This window comes from Phoca vitulina, unplaced genomic scaffold, assembly GCF_004348235.1.
Source record: "Phoca vitulina isolate PV1807 unplaced genomic scaffold, GSC_HSeal_1.0 scaffold66, whole genome shotgun sequence".
Taxonomy (NCBI): domain Eukaryota; kingdom Metazoa; phylum Chordata; class Mammalia; order Carnivora; family Phocidae; genus Phoca; species Phoca vitulina.
In genome coordinates this window covers 7,501,905-7,517,505 of record NW_022589769.1, presented here as the reverse complement: position 1 = coordinate 7,517,505, position 15,601 = coordinate 7,501,905, and the positions used below count along the sequence as shown (strand labels likewise).

The 15,601-nt window shown below is 54.2% G+C and overlaps 1 protein-coding gene across 1 annotated transcript in view; it reads left to right on the top strand.

Moving 5' to 3' along the window:
* Positions 1-15,601, top strand: part of ABCC6 (ATP binding cassette subfamily C member 6) — a 46,447-nt gene that overhangs the window by 13,575 nt on the left and 17,271 nt on the right. Inside the window, exons 8-18 of the mRNA XM_032392222.1 lie at positions 261-464; positions 1,691-1,868; positions 4,789-4,950; positions 6,848-6,940; positions 8,425-8,628; positions 9,788-9,934; positions 10,584-10,671; positions 11,052-11,127; positions 12,549-12,675; positions 12,850-13,026; positions 15,106-15,273. Of these exons, the coding sequence (XP_032248113.1) occupies positions 261-464; positions 1,691-1,868; positions 4,789-4,950; positions 6,848-6,940; positions 8,425-8,628; positions 9,788-9,934; positions 10,584-10,671; positions 11,052-11,127; positions 12,549-12,675; positions 12,850-13,026; positions 15,106-15,273 (1,624 nt within the window). The remainder of the gene's footprint in view (positions 1-260; positions 465-1,690; positions 1,869-4,788; positions 4,951-6,847; positions 6,941-8,424; positions 8,629-9,787; positions 9,935-10,583; positions 10,672-11,051; positions 11,128-12,548; positions 12,676-12,849; positions 13,027-15,105; positions 15,274-15,601) is intronic.

The window sequence follows — 15,601 nt, the reverse complement described above, 5'->3', positions numbered from 1 at the left end:
GTCTGCTTCCTAGACGGCTGTGTCCACGCTCTGTCCTCACTTGGCAGAAGGAGGAAGGCGCTGTCTGGGGCCCGTTTTATCAGGGCGCTAATCCCATCCATGAGGGCTCCATCCTTGTGACCTAATCACCTGCCCAAAGCCCCGCCTCCAAATACCACAACACTGGGGGTAAGGTTCCCACAGATGAGTTTGGGGGGGCTGGGAATGCAAACATTCAGTCTGTTGCAATGACCCAGAGCCAATTTCTCCTGTCCCTGAAGGTGTGCCAAGGCGAGAGCAGCTAAAAGGAAAGGAAGCTGTGGTGTAGAGACCCCAGAGATGCAGCCCTTGCTGAAGCAAGAAGGGAGCCAGAGAGGCCCGCTGCTGAGAGCCATCTGGCAGATGTCCCGCTCCACCTTCCTCCTGGCGACCTTCAGCATTATCATCTGTGATATCTTCAGGTTCTCTGTCCCCAAGCTCCTCAGGTGGGTCCAGGCCTTGGGGGCTTTGCTGACGCTGGTGGTCCCCTCCTTAGTGGTGTCCTTCCAGAGCTGGGGGCGGGTGGGGGGGGCATCAGCTCTCCTTCTGCCTCTGCCTAGTCCTCCAGAGCTCAGGGCCCTGGAGGGTGGGTGAAAAGGCTACTGAGGAAGGGAAAAAAAAAATAAACGAGAAAGTGACAAACCTCAGGGAGAGAAAATGAATGAACTCTAACCTGACTGTATCAGTTAGTGTTTGCTGTGTAATAAAACAGCCCCAAAGCGTTTTACAACCACGTCTCGTGCTCATGATAATGTGGGCCAGCAATTTGGGCTGGGCTCCACTGGGCCATTCTTCGTTCCTCAGTCGGGTTCACACATGTGCCTGCGGTCAGCTGGGAGGCTGGCTGGGGACTGGCTGGTCTCAGATGGTCTCAGCTGGGACAGCTTGGCTCTGCCCCACGTCCTCTTTCACGCTCCATACGCTCTGCTCCGGCTATTCTTCGCATGGCCCCTTGGCAGGGCCTCGAAACCTCGGACCAAGAGCTGCATTTTCTCTTGACGCCTCAGGCTTGGAGCTCACACCATCTCACCTCCACTGGGTTTTCTGGGCTGAAGCTGGTTGTATGACCAGCCCAGATTCAGGGAATTGCGTATTTGTTTGCTGTGGCCGCCATAACAAAGGATTACGGGCTGGGCGGCTTAGACAACACACATTTATCCTCTCAAGAGTTCTGGAGGCTGGAAGTCCAAGATCAAGACTGATTTTATTCGAGGCCTCTCTCTCGGTTTGCTGTGTCCTCACGCGGTTTTTCCTTTGTGCATGCATGCCCGCTGTATCTCCTTGTGTGTGCACATTTGCTCTTAAAACGACACCAGTTAGATTGGACTAGGGTCCCACCCTAACAGCTTTCTTTTAACTAAATCCCCACCTGAAAGGCCTGGGCTCCAAATAGAGGTGCATTCTAAAGTACCAGGGATTAGGACTTAGCACAGGTATTTTGTGGGGACACAATTCAGCCCATGACAGGTGGAGATAAAACGCTCACCCCTTGGTCGAAGGAACAGCAGTCAGGTTGAAAGTGAGTGCGTGCGGGTGGTGGGAGAAACCATTGCAGCCGTTTTGGCAAAGCTATCTACCATGCTGTCTGATCCTCCACACCTTGCCAGGCTCAGGCAAAGGTGACAGCCACGCGTGCCTTCTCTCACCACTTGTACCCTCCCTCTCTCAAAAGCCTTTTTCTGGAATTTATGGGCAATCCCATGACCCCAGCCTGGAAGGGGTATCTCCTCGCGGTGCTGATGTTCCTGTCTGCCTCCCTGCAATCGCTGGTGGAGCAGCACTTCATGTACAGGGTCAAGGTGCTGCAGATGAGGCTGCGAACGGCCATCACAGGCCTGGTGTACAGAAAGGTGAGCCTTAGGGGAGAGGGGTGGGTCTTTCCCGTCCCCCCAATCTTGTCCCAGTTTATGTATAAACATTCTAGCCAAGAAAGGTCATATCATATCATCTGTGTCTGAAAATGCACTCATTCATTACTTTACTCATTCGTAGTCACTCTCACTACACTCTCACCTCCTTGGTTATTTCCCTAAGACCTTGAGTGATCTGACCCTGGGACCTCTCCAACTCTTTCACATCACATACCTTCTCTCTTGCTCAACCTACTCCAGCCACAAACATACCAGGCAACCTCCCACCTCAGGGCCTTTGCACTTGCTGTTCCTACTACCTGGACACACTTTCCATTTCTTTTCATGTACCTACCTTCCCCTCGTCCCCCCATGAGGAGAAGGGGCTAATCTTGGGGCTGTGTGGAAACCAGATAGAAGTGGGCTGTCAGCTGTGTTACCAGGCAACACTGCTTATGGTAAAAATGACTCCTGACCTACTGGTAAACTCATTAGGGCTGAAACTTCTGTCAGTGGAGTACAAATACCTGGTGGGTAGCCATGGCTTTGGGCTTCTCTTGGTGCAGTGACTCTTATCCCCTCGGGAGCCCTGGAAGTGAAGCCCACAAGACGATCTGCCATGAAATATTGGCTCCTGTGGGGTCTGGAGCACCAGAGTCAGGGCGCCTCAGTCCCCATGAGTCTCCTCTCGCACCTGTGCTGTTCCCTGGGGGAGAAGCAGAGTGGAGGGAACAGCTCCTGGATGGCTGCAGGGGCAGATCCCCAGACGGCCTGCCTGCTGGGTTTCAGACCCGCATCTCCCCACCAAGGGCACCCGAGCTCAAGCTTAGGGAAGCCTTGCTCATCTCTGGAGAGGTCAGACCCCGGCTCTTCCTGCTGGGCTGCCTCCACATTAACCGCATTAACCGTGTCTTCTTATTTTCTACATCCAATGCTTTGCTATCAGGGGCGTTGGCAACCTTGGAGGGTCTCTCCCCCAGCCCAGGGCTAGCCAGTGCCTAGAGGTAGTAAATGACTCACTGGGCGCATACTTTTCACATGCCAACCAAACAATCCAGAACTCACACTCCCAATCGCCCCCTTGATGGTGCTCTCAACACTCTGGGCCACCACACACCTGCCCTCTTCACCCCAGGGCCAGGTACTGGACCACAAGGGACAGCTCCTGGGTCCCAGAGCCCACCGAGATTATTCAGACGAGCCGATCCTGCTTCCCCTGCTTGGCCCTTCCTTCCTGTGAAAATCACAATAAAGGCCCTGGCTCATAGTTTACCTTGCTAATAGGTAATAATAATAATAATAATAATAATTGAATAATATTACTGAATAATATTTTAAAACCTTTCTTCCTAACACTCCTCTTAATTGTCATTAAAGAATGAGGTATGGGGCACCTTGGTGGCTCAGTCGGTTAAGCTTCCGACTTCTTTGATTTTGGCTCAGGTCATGATCTCAGGGTCCTGGGATCAAGTCCCAGGTTGCTCCCTGCTCAATGGGGAGTCTGGTTCTCCCTCTGCCCCTCTCCCGCTCATGTGCAAGTACATGCGCGCACACTCTCTCTCTAAAATAAATAAATAAATCTTAAAAAAAAAAGAAGAAGAATGAACTATGTAAGTCTTTATTTAATTTTCCTTCCCAACTCAAACTCTGCTCCTGGGAGAACAAGCCACCTGCCTCTGTTGTTCACAGCTATATTCTTAGTACTCAGTTCACTGTGAGGTCCATTGCAGGTACTCAATAAAGATTTGAAGATTTTTTTTTTTTTAAGGTTTTATTTATTTATTTGACAGAAAGAGAGAAAAAGAGAGTGCACAAGCAGGGGCAGCAGCAGGCAGAGGGAGAGGGAGAAGCAGGCTCCCCACTGAGCAGGGAGCTCGATGCAGGGCTCGATCTCAGAACCCTGGGATCATGACCTGAGCCAAAGGCAGATGCTTAACCGACAGAGCCACCCAGGTGCCCCTGAAGATTTTTTTTTTTTTTTGGAGATTTTCTACTCATTCATTCGGGCTCACTCCTTCACTCCCTTACTTCTTCCCTCACACACTCAGCAGAGAGGATTGCAAATAGAACCTCACATTCAACAGGCTGGCTGGGGTCCACTGTGACCCCAGGGCCGGGGCACATCTGAGGCTGCCAGAGAACCAGGTTGGGGTGTGAGGGGCACATGAAAGGCCCGCAGGGGTTGGTCTGCCACCCTGTCTGGCTTGTGCCTGGCCTTGGTCATATCCCAGATTCCAAGCTTGGCCTAGCCTTTAATAAGCCCTCCGACTTTGGGCAAGTTGGTCAACGTCTCTGTGCCTCAGTTTCCTTGGCTGTAAAATGGAGTCATTCTGCATTTCACTGATTCTCGTCTCACTTATTTAACCCTTCTGAAATCAAGATGTGTCTCATGTGTTTTAAGTTAATTGCATTGATTTTTTTTCCCCTTAGTGATACAAAAATTGAGCGTTTTATCCATGGCATTGCAGATGGAATGAAATGCGGCGGTCCCTGCTCCATCTGGCTGTGGGATGTGCTCCATCCCAGAAAACGATGACACTCCTCACTTAGCACAGGGCCTGGGACGTAGGGAGCACTCAGCAAAGGACCACCATTATGGTCATAAACCCCAGGGTTTGACGTGTTATGCTATTGACTTATCATTCCAGTGCTCTAGGGATCTCGGAGCATTTCCGTTTTTGTCATCTCTCTGAATTCTCACGACGGCCCCCAGGAGGGCGGCTTAGGAGGTTTACTGGCCCATTTTACAGATGAGTGCACAGAGACCTGCCTCTGCCAGCAAGGGCAGACCAGCTTTGACCCAGGCCTGCCAGGTGCCATGCCCTTGCTCCATCCGTGCTGTGGGTCCTCCTGCCTCACTCCACCGAACTCGTCCTGTCCTTCCCTCCTACTTAGGTCTCGATCCTCCCACCCTGCCCAGGTCCTGGTCCTCTCCAGCGCTTCCAGAAAGGTCAGTGCAGTGGGTGACGTGGTCAACCTGGTGTCCGTGGATGTACAGCGACTGATGGAGAGTGTCATCTACCTTAATGGGCCTTGGATAACAATCATCTGGATGATCATCTGCTTTGTCTACCTCTGGCAGGTATGCCATAGTTCAGAGACCCCTAGGCGGGGGTATCAGTGGCATATTGACTGTGAGCATGGAATACTCCCCAATACCATCCAGTGGTATTCGCTCACTGTACATCATGGTGACTGTACCACATCTCCTCCTGCTGTCCCGACCCGACCCCGTGGGGCATGGGGCCAGGATCCTCTCTGACTTGCTACCTTGTGTCCAGGGCCCAGCATCGCTTCAAACAGTTCCTGACCTGCAGTACATAAATGTTAGATGTGAGGGGTGCCTGGCTGGCTCAGTCGGCTGAGCGTCCGACTCGTGGTTTTGGCTCAGGTCATGATCTCATGGGTCGTGAGATCAAGCCCCATATCGGACTCCGTGCTGAGCAGGGAGCCTCAGTGAAGATTCTCTCCTTCTGCCCCTCCCCCCTCTCAAGCATGTGCTCTCTCTCCTTCTTTCTCTCTCTCTCTCTCCAAATAAATAAATAAATAAATGTTAGATGTTATAGTTAGGAAGAGAGAGGGCAAGGAAAGACAGGAAAATGCAGAGCATATGAGTGCACAGACCCTCCCCCCTTCCCCCCCAGCAAATCTGCAGAAGACACACCCATCACTTCCCTGGCCTTTCAGCAGATGGTCCCCTAACATCAGTGGGTCACCCTGAAATCTGGCTAAGTGGGAGGATGGACATCAAAGTTGCCACAGTTAGCAATTGTAACATGTTTTCCAAGTGATACTATTTTTGCCAGAGAAAGTTTCACCTTACCTTCACCTTCCTTGGTTTATTTTCCCAACCCTGGCTGGGGGCTGGTGTTTGCCTTCTGGTACTTCTCCGAAACTTGGCCACTGGGTGGCACGATTGTTGCATAAATGAAACTGGCTTGCTCGGTTGTCAAGGAGATTACAGAAATAGAGTCCTTACAGGCTGAGAAGGGAAACTGAGGGCCATGGTCTGAAGAGCGGTGGGGTTTCTCTAGAAACTGGATGCAGATGACCTTGAGTGGAATTTCAGTCACAACCTCTTAGAAATCATTTACCTTACCCCCCACCCCAACATTTTCCGGATAGAGAAACAAAAGCCAAGAGGGAACATAACTGTCCTGAAGTCATGAAGCTGGTGGGGGGTTAGGGCTGCCAGACAAAACACAGGACGTCCAGTTAAATACGAATTTCAGAGAAACTGAATAATTTCTTTATTCCCAAATATAGCATGGGATATACTTATACTAATTTCCCAAATATAGCATGGGGTATAATAATTATAATATAAATATAAATATATATTATAATATAATAAATATAAATAAATTATATATCTAATATAATATAAATGTAATTTCCCAAATATAGCATGGGATATACTTATACTAAGAAGACATTTGCTGTTTCATCTGAAATTCAAATTGAACTAGGTATCCTATGTTGTGGGTTTTTCTGGGTTTTTTTCCTACTAAATCTGGCAACCTTGTCAGGGGTAAAATGAAGACTAGGATAATAACTGATTGTATGACATGGGCACTTAGTATATGTGATGGGCAACGCTTGATTTCCCTTTCACAGATGAGGACACTGCAGCTTAGGGAGGGTAAGTAACTTGCCCAAGGCCACACCAGTAAGCGCCAGGGCCAGGATTTGAACTCAGACCCTGATTCTGCAGATCCGACTTCACTGTTCTGGCCAGACATGCACCCTTGCACTGTCCTGTCTAGAAGCCTGACCTGCTTGAATATAACTCCAGTACGACTAGTGCATTGTTCCCCTCCATGACAGAGAAGGACTCCATCCTCAGCAGGTGTCCATTGACTGCTCTCATCAGCTTCCTGGCGTCCCTTGCCTTAGGACCCAAGTCTGACCAAATCCCTTGGGGTTGTCAACTGCACTCTTGGACATGTCCTGTGGCATCCCACCTGCTCTGTCTCCAGCTTCTAGGACCCTCTGCCCTCACTGCCATCGCTGTCTTCATGAGCCTCCTCCCTCTGAATTTCTTCATCACCAAGAAGAGGAAACAGCATCAGGTGTGCTATTTGGGAGAAGGGCCACGCTGGGCAGGAAGTGGTAAGGGAAGCCTGCAGGTCATGGGACTGGCATTGGTGAGGTGCAGGGAGGTGAGGAGGGGAGGGGACCTGGTGGCGTGAGCCTTCCCGTCACTCAGACCTTCGCCTTCCACCCAGTACCCCCATCTCGGGTACTTGCTGCACCCCTCCAGCATTCAGGCCGCGAGCCAGCTTTGATGCATCTCTTTTTCTCACATGCCATCTATCAGCAGATGCATCCAGAGCATTGCCCCTGTCTCACGCTCCCTGGGTCTCTGCTTCTGCCCTCGTCCCTTCCCAGGCCTCTTCACACACCCCTCTCAGCTCAGAACCACAATGGCTCCCATCTCCTTCAGAGTCAAAGCCAAGATGCTGAGGTGGCCAGCAGGCCAGCTGGGATCTGGCCTCACCTCCTGGCCCTCTGCCCCGGCTCACTCCACTCCCCCACTGCCCTCCCCCTGATCCTCAAGCTCCACTCAGGGCCTTTACTCCCCTGGTTCCCTCTGCCTGGACCACCCTCCCGCAAGACGTCCCAGTCTCCCCCACCCCCACCCCTCACTGGCCCCCGATTACCGTAGCAACGTGTCCCTCCCCTTCACACCCAGCTGCTCATCAACTTGGCCTGTGATGTCTGCTTCCATAGCACTTGTCACTTTGTGCCTGGCTCTTCTGGCTGCTGTCTCTCTTTCTTGCGACTGGAACCTTCGCTGCAGGAAGAAATAGGCACTGATGCAATCTCAGCTTCTAGAATGACGCCTGGCGCTTAGAAGGAGGGAAGGAGGGAGGGCGGGAGGGAGGTCAGGAGGAGGAAGGTCGGTCTCACATACACTGTTGCTCCAGCCTCCTGTCTGGCCTCCTCTAAGACCTTCTCCACACCGGCCCCTGTGACGATGCACCTCCTTGGTGAGACACAGGGAAACACAGCCCCAACTCCTCTGCCTGACCTCCAAGTCCCGCTACGGTCCAGCCCACCTCCCCCAACCCCCACACCCTCCCGGACCACACTGCCTGTCCTCTGGGTCATGCTGTCCCCTCCATCTTCCCCATCCACCTCATCCACCCATTCTTTGTGTGCTCAGCACCTCCTCCTCCTCATAGCTCATGCGTCACTCCCTCCTCCAGGAAGCCTTCCAGATGTCACCACACCCAGGCTGATTCAGGGCTCTGCCTTTTCCACCCCTTTCCTGGTCTTTGGGAGCTTCCCTCTGTGATGGCGCATCATCTGTCACCCACGATGAGGGCAGAAGCACGGGGACGGGGGGAGGAGGCACCCTGTGGTCCAGGGGCAAGATGACAGTGATTTGGGCCAGGACAGTGGGGACAGCGACGCTGAGAGGCAGACAGCTTGGGTCCTGGTGTGCAGGAAGAATCAACCGCATTTGCTGAAGGTGGGGTGTGACGGTTTTGCAGAAGGAGAATTCTTGACATTTCCCTGACCTCTGCCCTCTTCTTCCCTCTGGTCCTAGGAAGAGCACATGGGGCAGAAGGATTCTCGGGCACGGCTCACCAGCTGCATCATCAGGAATATGAAGACCGTCAAGTCCCATGGCTGGGAGGGAGCCTTTCTAGAAAGAATCCTGCGCATCCGGGGCCAGGAGCTGGGCTCCTTGAGGACCTCCAACCTCCTCTTCTCTGTGTCTCTGGTGTCCTTCCAAGTGTCCACGTTTCTGGTGAGGTCACCCTGGTCTCTCGGTAGAGCATAGACTAAGGGAGGGAATGCTCGGGGGGATGAGGTAGGCGGAGCCCCCTGCCGCCCCCCCCCCCCCCCCCCCCCCAGCCAGATCCTGGAGCTTTTCTTTGCAGACCACCCCATCCATCAAAATGTACCTCTCCTAGATCCTTCCCTCTGTCAGGGATGCTTGCTTTGTGCGGAGTTAGCCAACCACTTAGACGATGCCCCCAAAGGCGGTGGTGGCTAATAAGGTCCGTCTTTCTCCTGTAGAAGGTTCCAGGTGTCTGGCACGGGGACGAGGCCACAGGGGCGGGAAGCTGCAGAGGGAGAACCCCACGTCCACACTGACACCGGCTGTCACACGGGTGCAGTGGCCCCACATGGGGCACGGGGCCTGTCCCGTTCTCCAGTTCATTTCACAAACTGCTGCCCGATCAGCCTTCCTAAAGGCACGGCTCTGACTCCGGTCACGCTGTTGCCAACAAACCTGCAGGGACTCACTGCTGCATGAATAAATAAATAATCCAAACTCCTCGTAAGATATTCAAGGCTGGTGGCAGGTGGGCCTTAATCAGTATTTCCAGAAGGATTAGAACCCGCCACCCCAGGGGCAGGCATCTGATGTCGCTGACACAATCAACACTCAGAACCACAAGTACCATCACTCAGAACCGTGAGAGCTCCCCGGCAGGATCGCTGAGTCACCATCACACCAAAGGACCATGGCGTCATCACCAAGTGACACCTAGAACCGAAACACCGCCAACACCTAGAACTGACATCACCCAGTGACATCCGGAACTGCAGATGCCACCACTGTCCAGGGCCCTCCCCTCGAGTGCTACTGATGCCCGCAACTCCAGGGTCATCTCCAAGGTGTTCTAGAACCCCAAGTCCCACCCACGTCTAGAACCTTCCACATGCTACCAAGATCAAACGCCACGGTGTCCCTGGATGCCTGGGACCAACAGTTGCTGGTCCTAGAACAGGGGCCGCACACGCAGCTCCCTTCACCAAAACACTCGTATTCTTTAAGAAACACTTACACAGCTGCATGAACTAGGAGCGAGGCCAGGGGGCTTCGCAGAATTTGGGGTGAGGGGTGGATGGAGGAGAACATTCCAGCTTATTGTCACCGCCCGTGTGCCCCGCCGCAGGTCGCGCTGGTTCTGTTTGCTGTCCATACACTCACGGCCGAGGAGAACACCATGGATGCTGAGAAAGCTTTTGTGACCCTCACAGTCCTCACCATCCTCAACAAGGCTCAGGTTTTCCTGCCCTTCTCCATCAACGCCGTGGTCCAGGTGAGGCAGCGGGGCGGGGAGGCCCCCTGGGGGCAGCCTTGCAGGGGTGTAGCGGGAAGGCCCGACTCCATGCAGCCCCACGCTGCCCACAGAGCAGGAGGCCGGACAGGGGAGGGAGGAAGAGGCGGGGAGACAGAGCAGGGAAGCAGGGAGGGGCAGAGGACCCTGTCGTGCCAGCCTGCCCGTTCGCTTTCCATACCCAGCATTTTTATGTGGATTCTCTCCCCTTGCTGTCCCCACTCACACTGAGCCATGACGGAGTTGAGAGCAAGTTGCTTCGCTGACGCGTCCCCATTTAAACGGCCGCCCTAGGTGGACGAAGTTTGGAATCATTTCTGATAATGGTCTATGACTCCCTTGGAAAAGCCGCCATCCTCCTCCTGGGTCTCATCTGCAGGATGGCAGCCCGATTGTCCCTGTTATGCTAATGAGGGGGAGAGGGGCTGGGAGGTCATTGTCACCCTCATGGTCCCCACCTCCGTGCGCACTGTTTCATGTGACCCAGAAAGCTTTGTGCTAATGCCTGGCAAATGCATCGAGCTTGGGAGACCGGAAGATTTTCCACATCCTAAGGCACCAGACACCCGAAGCCTGAGTTCTTTTTTTTTGCTCTTTGGGCATCAGTGACCTGGGGCTTTGGTTTCCCCAGGCCCGGGTGTCCTTTGACCGTCTGGCCGCCTTCCTCTGCCTGGAAGAAGTGGACCCTGGGGCTGTGGACTCAAGTCCCTCCAGATGCTGTGAGTGCAGAGTTCGGCAGGAGGGGTGCGGGAGGGATGACAGGACCGGCAGCGCCCCTGCAGCCCCCCGACCAAATGCCAGGGTCCCAGCTGGGGCGGGCTGCTGGCGCCAGGATGGCCCGTGCGGATGAGGCTGGCAGCCGTGTACCATGGAAACGGGTGGTGATGCTGCTCTCTCCCCGGTCATTCAGCAGTGACTCGTGAGCACCTACTATGTGCCACTCTGGGAGGACCAGGTCCTTGCCCTCGTGCAGAAAGGCCAGGGAGACAAGCATGGCCACGTGTTCCTCGAGCTAGAAAATAAAATTGGAGAGGTTACGGGCACCATTGTGTGATGAGACTCACCAAGCACGGCTTGGTTTCCCCATTCCGCCCCGCAGCTGCTGGGGAGACCTGCATCAGCATTCACGACGGCACCTTCGTTTGGTCCCGGGGGAGCACGCCCTGCCTGCACAGGTACGGCACGGCCTCCCTGCTCACTCCCCTCCCGTCAGCAGGAGGAAGATGCAAGAGGCTCCAGCAGCTTCCAACAGCCGGGCACTGGAGGGTGGGTTAGTCTGCCCTGGGGCGGCAGGGAGATTGGTAGGACCAGCCCCGGGCAGAGAGTTTGGGGGAAGCAAGACTCCTGGAGATGGAGGAACAAGACTCCTAGAGATGGAGAACTCCTGGAGATGGGAAGCTCAGACCCCATCTGGAGGCCCAGGGGACAGAGTGAAGAAAACAAACACGGGCACTGCTCTCTTGGGGTTGACCTTCTGATGGGGGCACACAAATGAGAAATCGGGGTAAGGGAGTGATGTCGAGGGAGAGGCATGAGTAGTAAGGTGATGATAAAGGGAAGGAATGAGGCTTGCAGGTGTCTGGGAGAAGAGCTTTGTAGGCGGTGGAAACAGCAAGTACAAAGGTCCTGAGGCAGGAATGTGCCTAGACCAAGGTTTATCTGGCTCAGCACTGTTGACACTTAGGGCTGGAGATTTCTTTGTTGTAGGGGCTGTCCTGTGCCTTGCAGGATGTTTAGTAGAACCTCCAGTATCTACCCACCAGCTTCTAGCAGCAACCCCCCACCAGGTGTGACAAATGACACTTGGGGGAAGCACAATCCCTCCTGCTTGAGAACCACTGACCTGCGGCCTTTGAGAAATAGGAGGTCAATGTGGCCAAGGCAGAGCAGCTAAGGGACAGAGCAGTAGGAGGTTGGGCGTCCTTCATGAACTGCTGGGACATTACCTTTCCTCCTGAGTGAAATGGGGAGCAGTGGAGGGCTTGAGCCAAGGGAGCCTCATGATCCCCCTTGGGTTTTAACAGGTCCCTGTGGCCACAGGGTGGAGGATGGGCTACGGCCCACGGGCAGGGGCAGAGGGCAAGTGGTGAGCAGCCTAGTGCAGTAACCTAGACGAGAGCAAGGCCGGTAAACCCTCCTGCGACAACAGAGAGAGAGAGAGTGTGTGTGTGTGTGTGTGTGTGTGCGTGCAAGTGTTCATAGGTGCAAGCAGGTGTGTGTGCACATACAGCTGTGAGCATGTGTGCACATGTGTGAGTTAGAACAGGCGTGCTCGTGTGTCTTTGTAAATGTACGCACACATACGTGTCCGTGCGTGTGTTCGTGTTTGCACGTGTGTGGTATGTGTGGTGTGCGTGCATGCACGCGCTTGTCTGTGTGGGAGGCTGCATGCGTGTGTGCCTTATACGTGTGCGCTTGTGTGCGTGCGCATGCGCGTGCTTGGGGCAAGAAGGCTGCTTGAGTCACCGGACGGACTGGGAGAGCGAAGGATCTCCGGATGAGTCGCCAACGGGAAAGGCCGGCTCCGTCCGAGGTTCCAGTCCTGCACAGACTCAGGCTGGGCCCCAGGGACATGTCTCCCCTCCTGTGTTGCCAGGATCAACCTCACTGTGCCCCAGGGTCGTCTGCTGGCTGTTGTCGGCGCCGTGGGGGCAGGGAAGTCCTCCCTGCTGTCTGCCCTCCTTGGGGAGCTGTCAAAAGTGGAGGGATCGGTGAGGATCAAGGTGAGGCTGCCCCCCTGCCTGTCTGCTAGAATGTCCCCCATCCTAAAAGCCCTCCCTCTCCTCCCCTTCCCCCCCACTCCTGCCCCCTGCCTCCCCGCTTCTCCTTCTTCTCCAAAATCACTCCTACCTCCATCCCTAACAGCCTTTTAATGGCCAAATGAGTTTGCATTTTAGGGTTCCGTGGCTTACGTGCCCCAGGAGGCCTGGGTCCAGAACACGTCCGTGGTAGAGAATGTGTGCTTCAGGCAGAAGCTGGACCCGCTGTGGCTAGAGAGGGTCCTGGAGGCCTGCGCCCTGTGGCCAGACGTGAGCAGCTTCCCTGCAGGGGTCCACACCAAAATTGGGGAGCAGGTGAGGGTCTCGGGGCCCGCTTGCCACAGGGAGGCATCGGAGCTGGGCGCTCAGGACCATGTGTCTCCCTGACCTGTGGGGCCGTGTGGAGGGAGGGACAAAGAGGAGACAGGGGAGCTGGGAAATGGGGCAGACAGAGGGTCTCGCTCAGGGCCAAACACATAGGAAGAGTTCAATCAACAGAGGCTAATGAACGAACGATTGCAAATAGAAACAAAAGCAGAGGCGTGGTAGGGATTGGTGGAAGGCGGCTTTCAGCAACAGGGCATCAGGAGACCTGGGCTCCCATCCTGCCCTGCCCTGCTGTTCTGGGTGACATTGGTCAAATAGCTTCCCCTCTCTGGGCCTCACCAAAGGGTCTGGGGCAGAGATATCCAATAGACAGGATTTATGCATCTGGAGCTACGGATTGGGCAGGGGTCAGCAAACTATAACCCCCAGGTTCAAGTCCAGTCCACTGTGTGTTTTTGTGAATGAAATCTTATGGGGACACGGACACGCCCGTTCATTTACCGGCAGTGTGTGGCGGCTTTGCATGATGGGCAGAGATGAGCGGTTGTCATGGAACTGGGGTTAAAATAGTTACTGTCTGGCCCCTTACAGAAAAAGTTTGCCCCGCCCTGGATTAGGGAGTGGAGAGTGAAAAGGTAGGAGCTACTATTAAGGGAATGAGTGGGTTTCCTGGCGAGAAGAGGAGAGGACCCGGGAGAGGGTCTTGAAGGTGCCTCTGTAAGGCTGAGGAGTGTCCATGGAGGAGGACAGGGCATCCTGGAGGCCAAGGGAGGGTGTTGCAGAAGGAAGGAATGCCTGTTGCCCTTCACTTCTGTCCCACTGTCACCTCCTAAACCAAACCTGTGCTCCCCCAGGAACTGCCCACCCACCCCCATCCCCAGTGACCAGAGCTCCATCCCTCCAGAGCTCAGATCCCAAACCATGGTGTCATCCTTGATTTTCCTCTTTTTCCTACACCCATACATCTGATCCCTTGGCAAATCCTGTTGGGTCCACCTTCAGAGCAGACCCAGAGTGTTCTGGTATCGTCCGTCATCAATTCTCCCCTACATGGCTGCCCTGCTTGTTTCTGTCTTCACACCACATAGGCTAATCCCGGTGCAGCAGCTAAAGGGATTCTGTTCAAACGTAGGGCAGACCACATGCTTCCTCTGCTTGGAATCTTCCAAGGTCTTCCCATCTCCCTCAGAGTCAAAGCCAAAGTCCTGACAATTGGCAACAAGGCTTCTCAAGGTCTGGCCCCACTTATCTCTCTGACCCCACCTCCTGTCATTGCTCCCCCTTTTCTGTTTCACTCCAGCCACATGGATCTCTATGATATTCATTAAACACCCAAAGCACGTTTCCTACCTCAGGGCCTTTGCACCTGCTTTTCTCGCTGCTTGTAAAACTCTTTCCCAGAGGTCCACATGGCTCATCCCTCACTCTGTCAGGTCTCAACTCAAATGTCCCCTTAGTGGAGAGGCCTCACCTGACCACCTTACCCCGCACGCAGCCCTGCTCATGCCTGTTCAGCATACGCTCTAATTCTACTTCATTATTCTTCATAGCACATAACACCTTCCCACAGGTGATATATTTTACTTGTTTGTTTATTGATGATGTGTCTCCCACCCCACCCTCGTTAGAGTGTAAGATGCATGAGAGCAGGGACTGGGTCTTGTTCATTGCTGTATCCCCAGAGCCTAGAACACTGGGTATACAGTAGCCATGTGGAAAATGGGAGTGGAATGATTGAATGAATGAATGAATGAATGAATGAATGAAAATAAGGACTGGGTTGGACAACGGGGAGATGACTGGTGTCCCTGAGGAAGGCAGGACCATACAGTGGGGAAAAGAGAACGCAAGCCAGACTCAAGGGACAAGTGGGAGGGAGGAGAGAACATAGGTGCAGAGTGTGCGGACCTCTCCTCCAGGAAGCGAGGCTGAGTGGAGGCTGAGGGGGCCGCTGGATTGCGAGTGTTTGAAGCTGGAAGCTGGCCCCAGAGGACAGGCACAGTGAGCTGGCCCTCACTCTGATGAGCAGGTGTGCACCAGGCCCCTGTCCCTCTCCTGTGGCCACAGGGCATGAACCTCTCCGGGGGCCAGAAGCAGCGGCTGAGCCTGGCCCGGGCCGTGTACAGGAAGGCTGCCGTGTACCTGCTCGACGACCCCCTGGCGGCCCTGGATGCCCGTGTCGGCCAGCACGTCTTCAACCAGGTCATTGGGCCCTGCGGGCTGCTCCACGGAACGGTAAGTTCGGGAGAACGTGTCAGTGTTCACAGGGCAAAGGCAGGGGAACGTCCTGACCCCTGTCTGTCTCCCCAGCGCTCTCCTCCAGGTCTCATTTTCCCCTACAATGGTCAGCTTTGGCTCTGACAATGCCGTATGACAAACAACCCCCAATCTCAGTGGCTTACGACAGTTCATTCTTGCTTTGGGGCCCGTGGTTTGACTATTCCAGCTCAGCCTCAGGTCACTGGCCGGGTTCACGGGAAGCCTGTGTCTTCTTGTTTCGGGACACCGTTCGAAGGAGACCCTCTATTGCTCTGCTGAGACAGAGACAAAGAGGGCAGGAGTA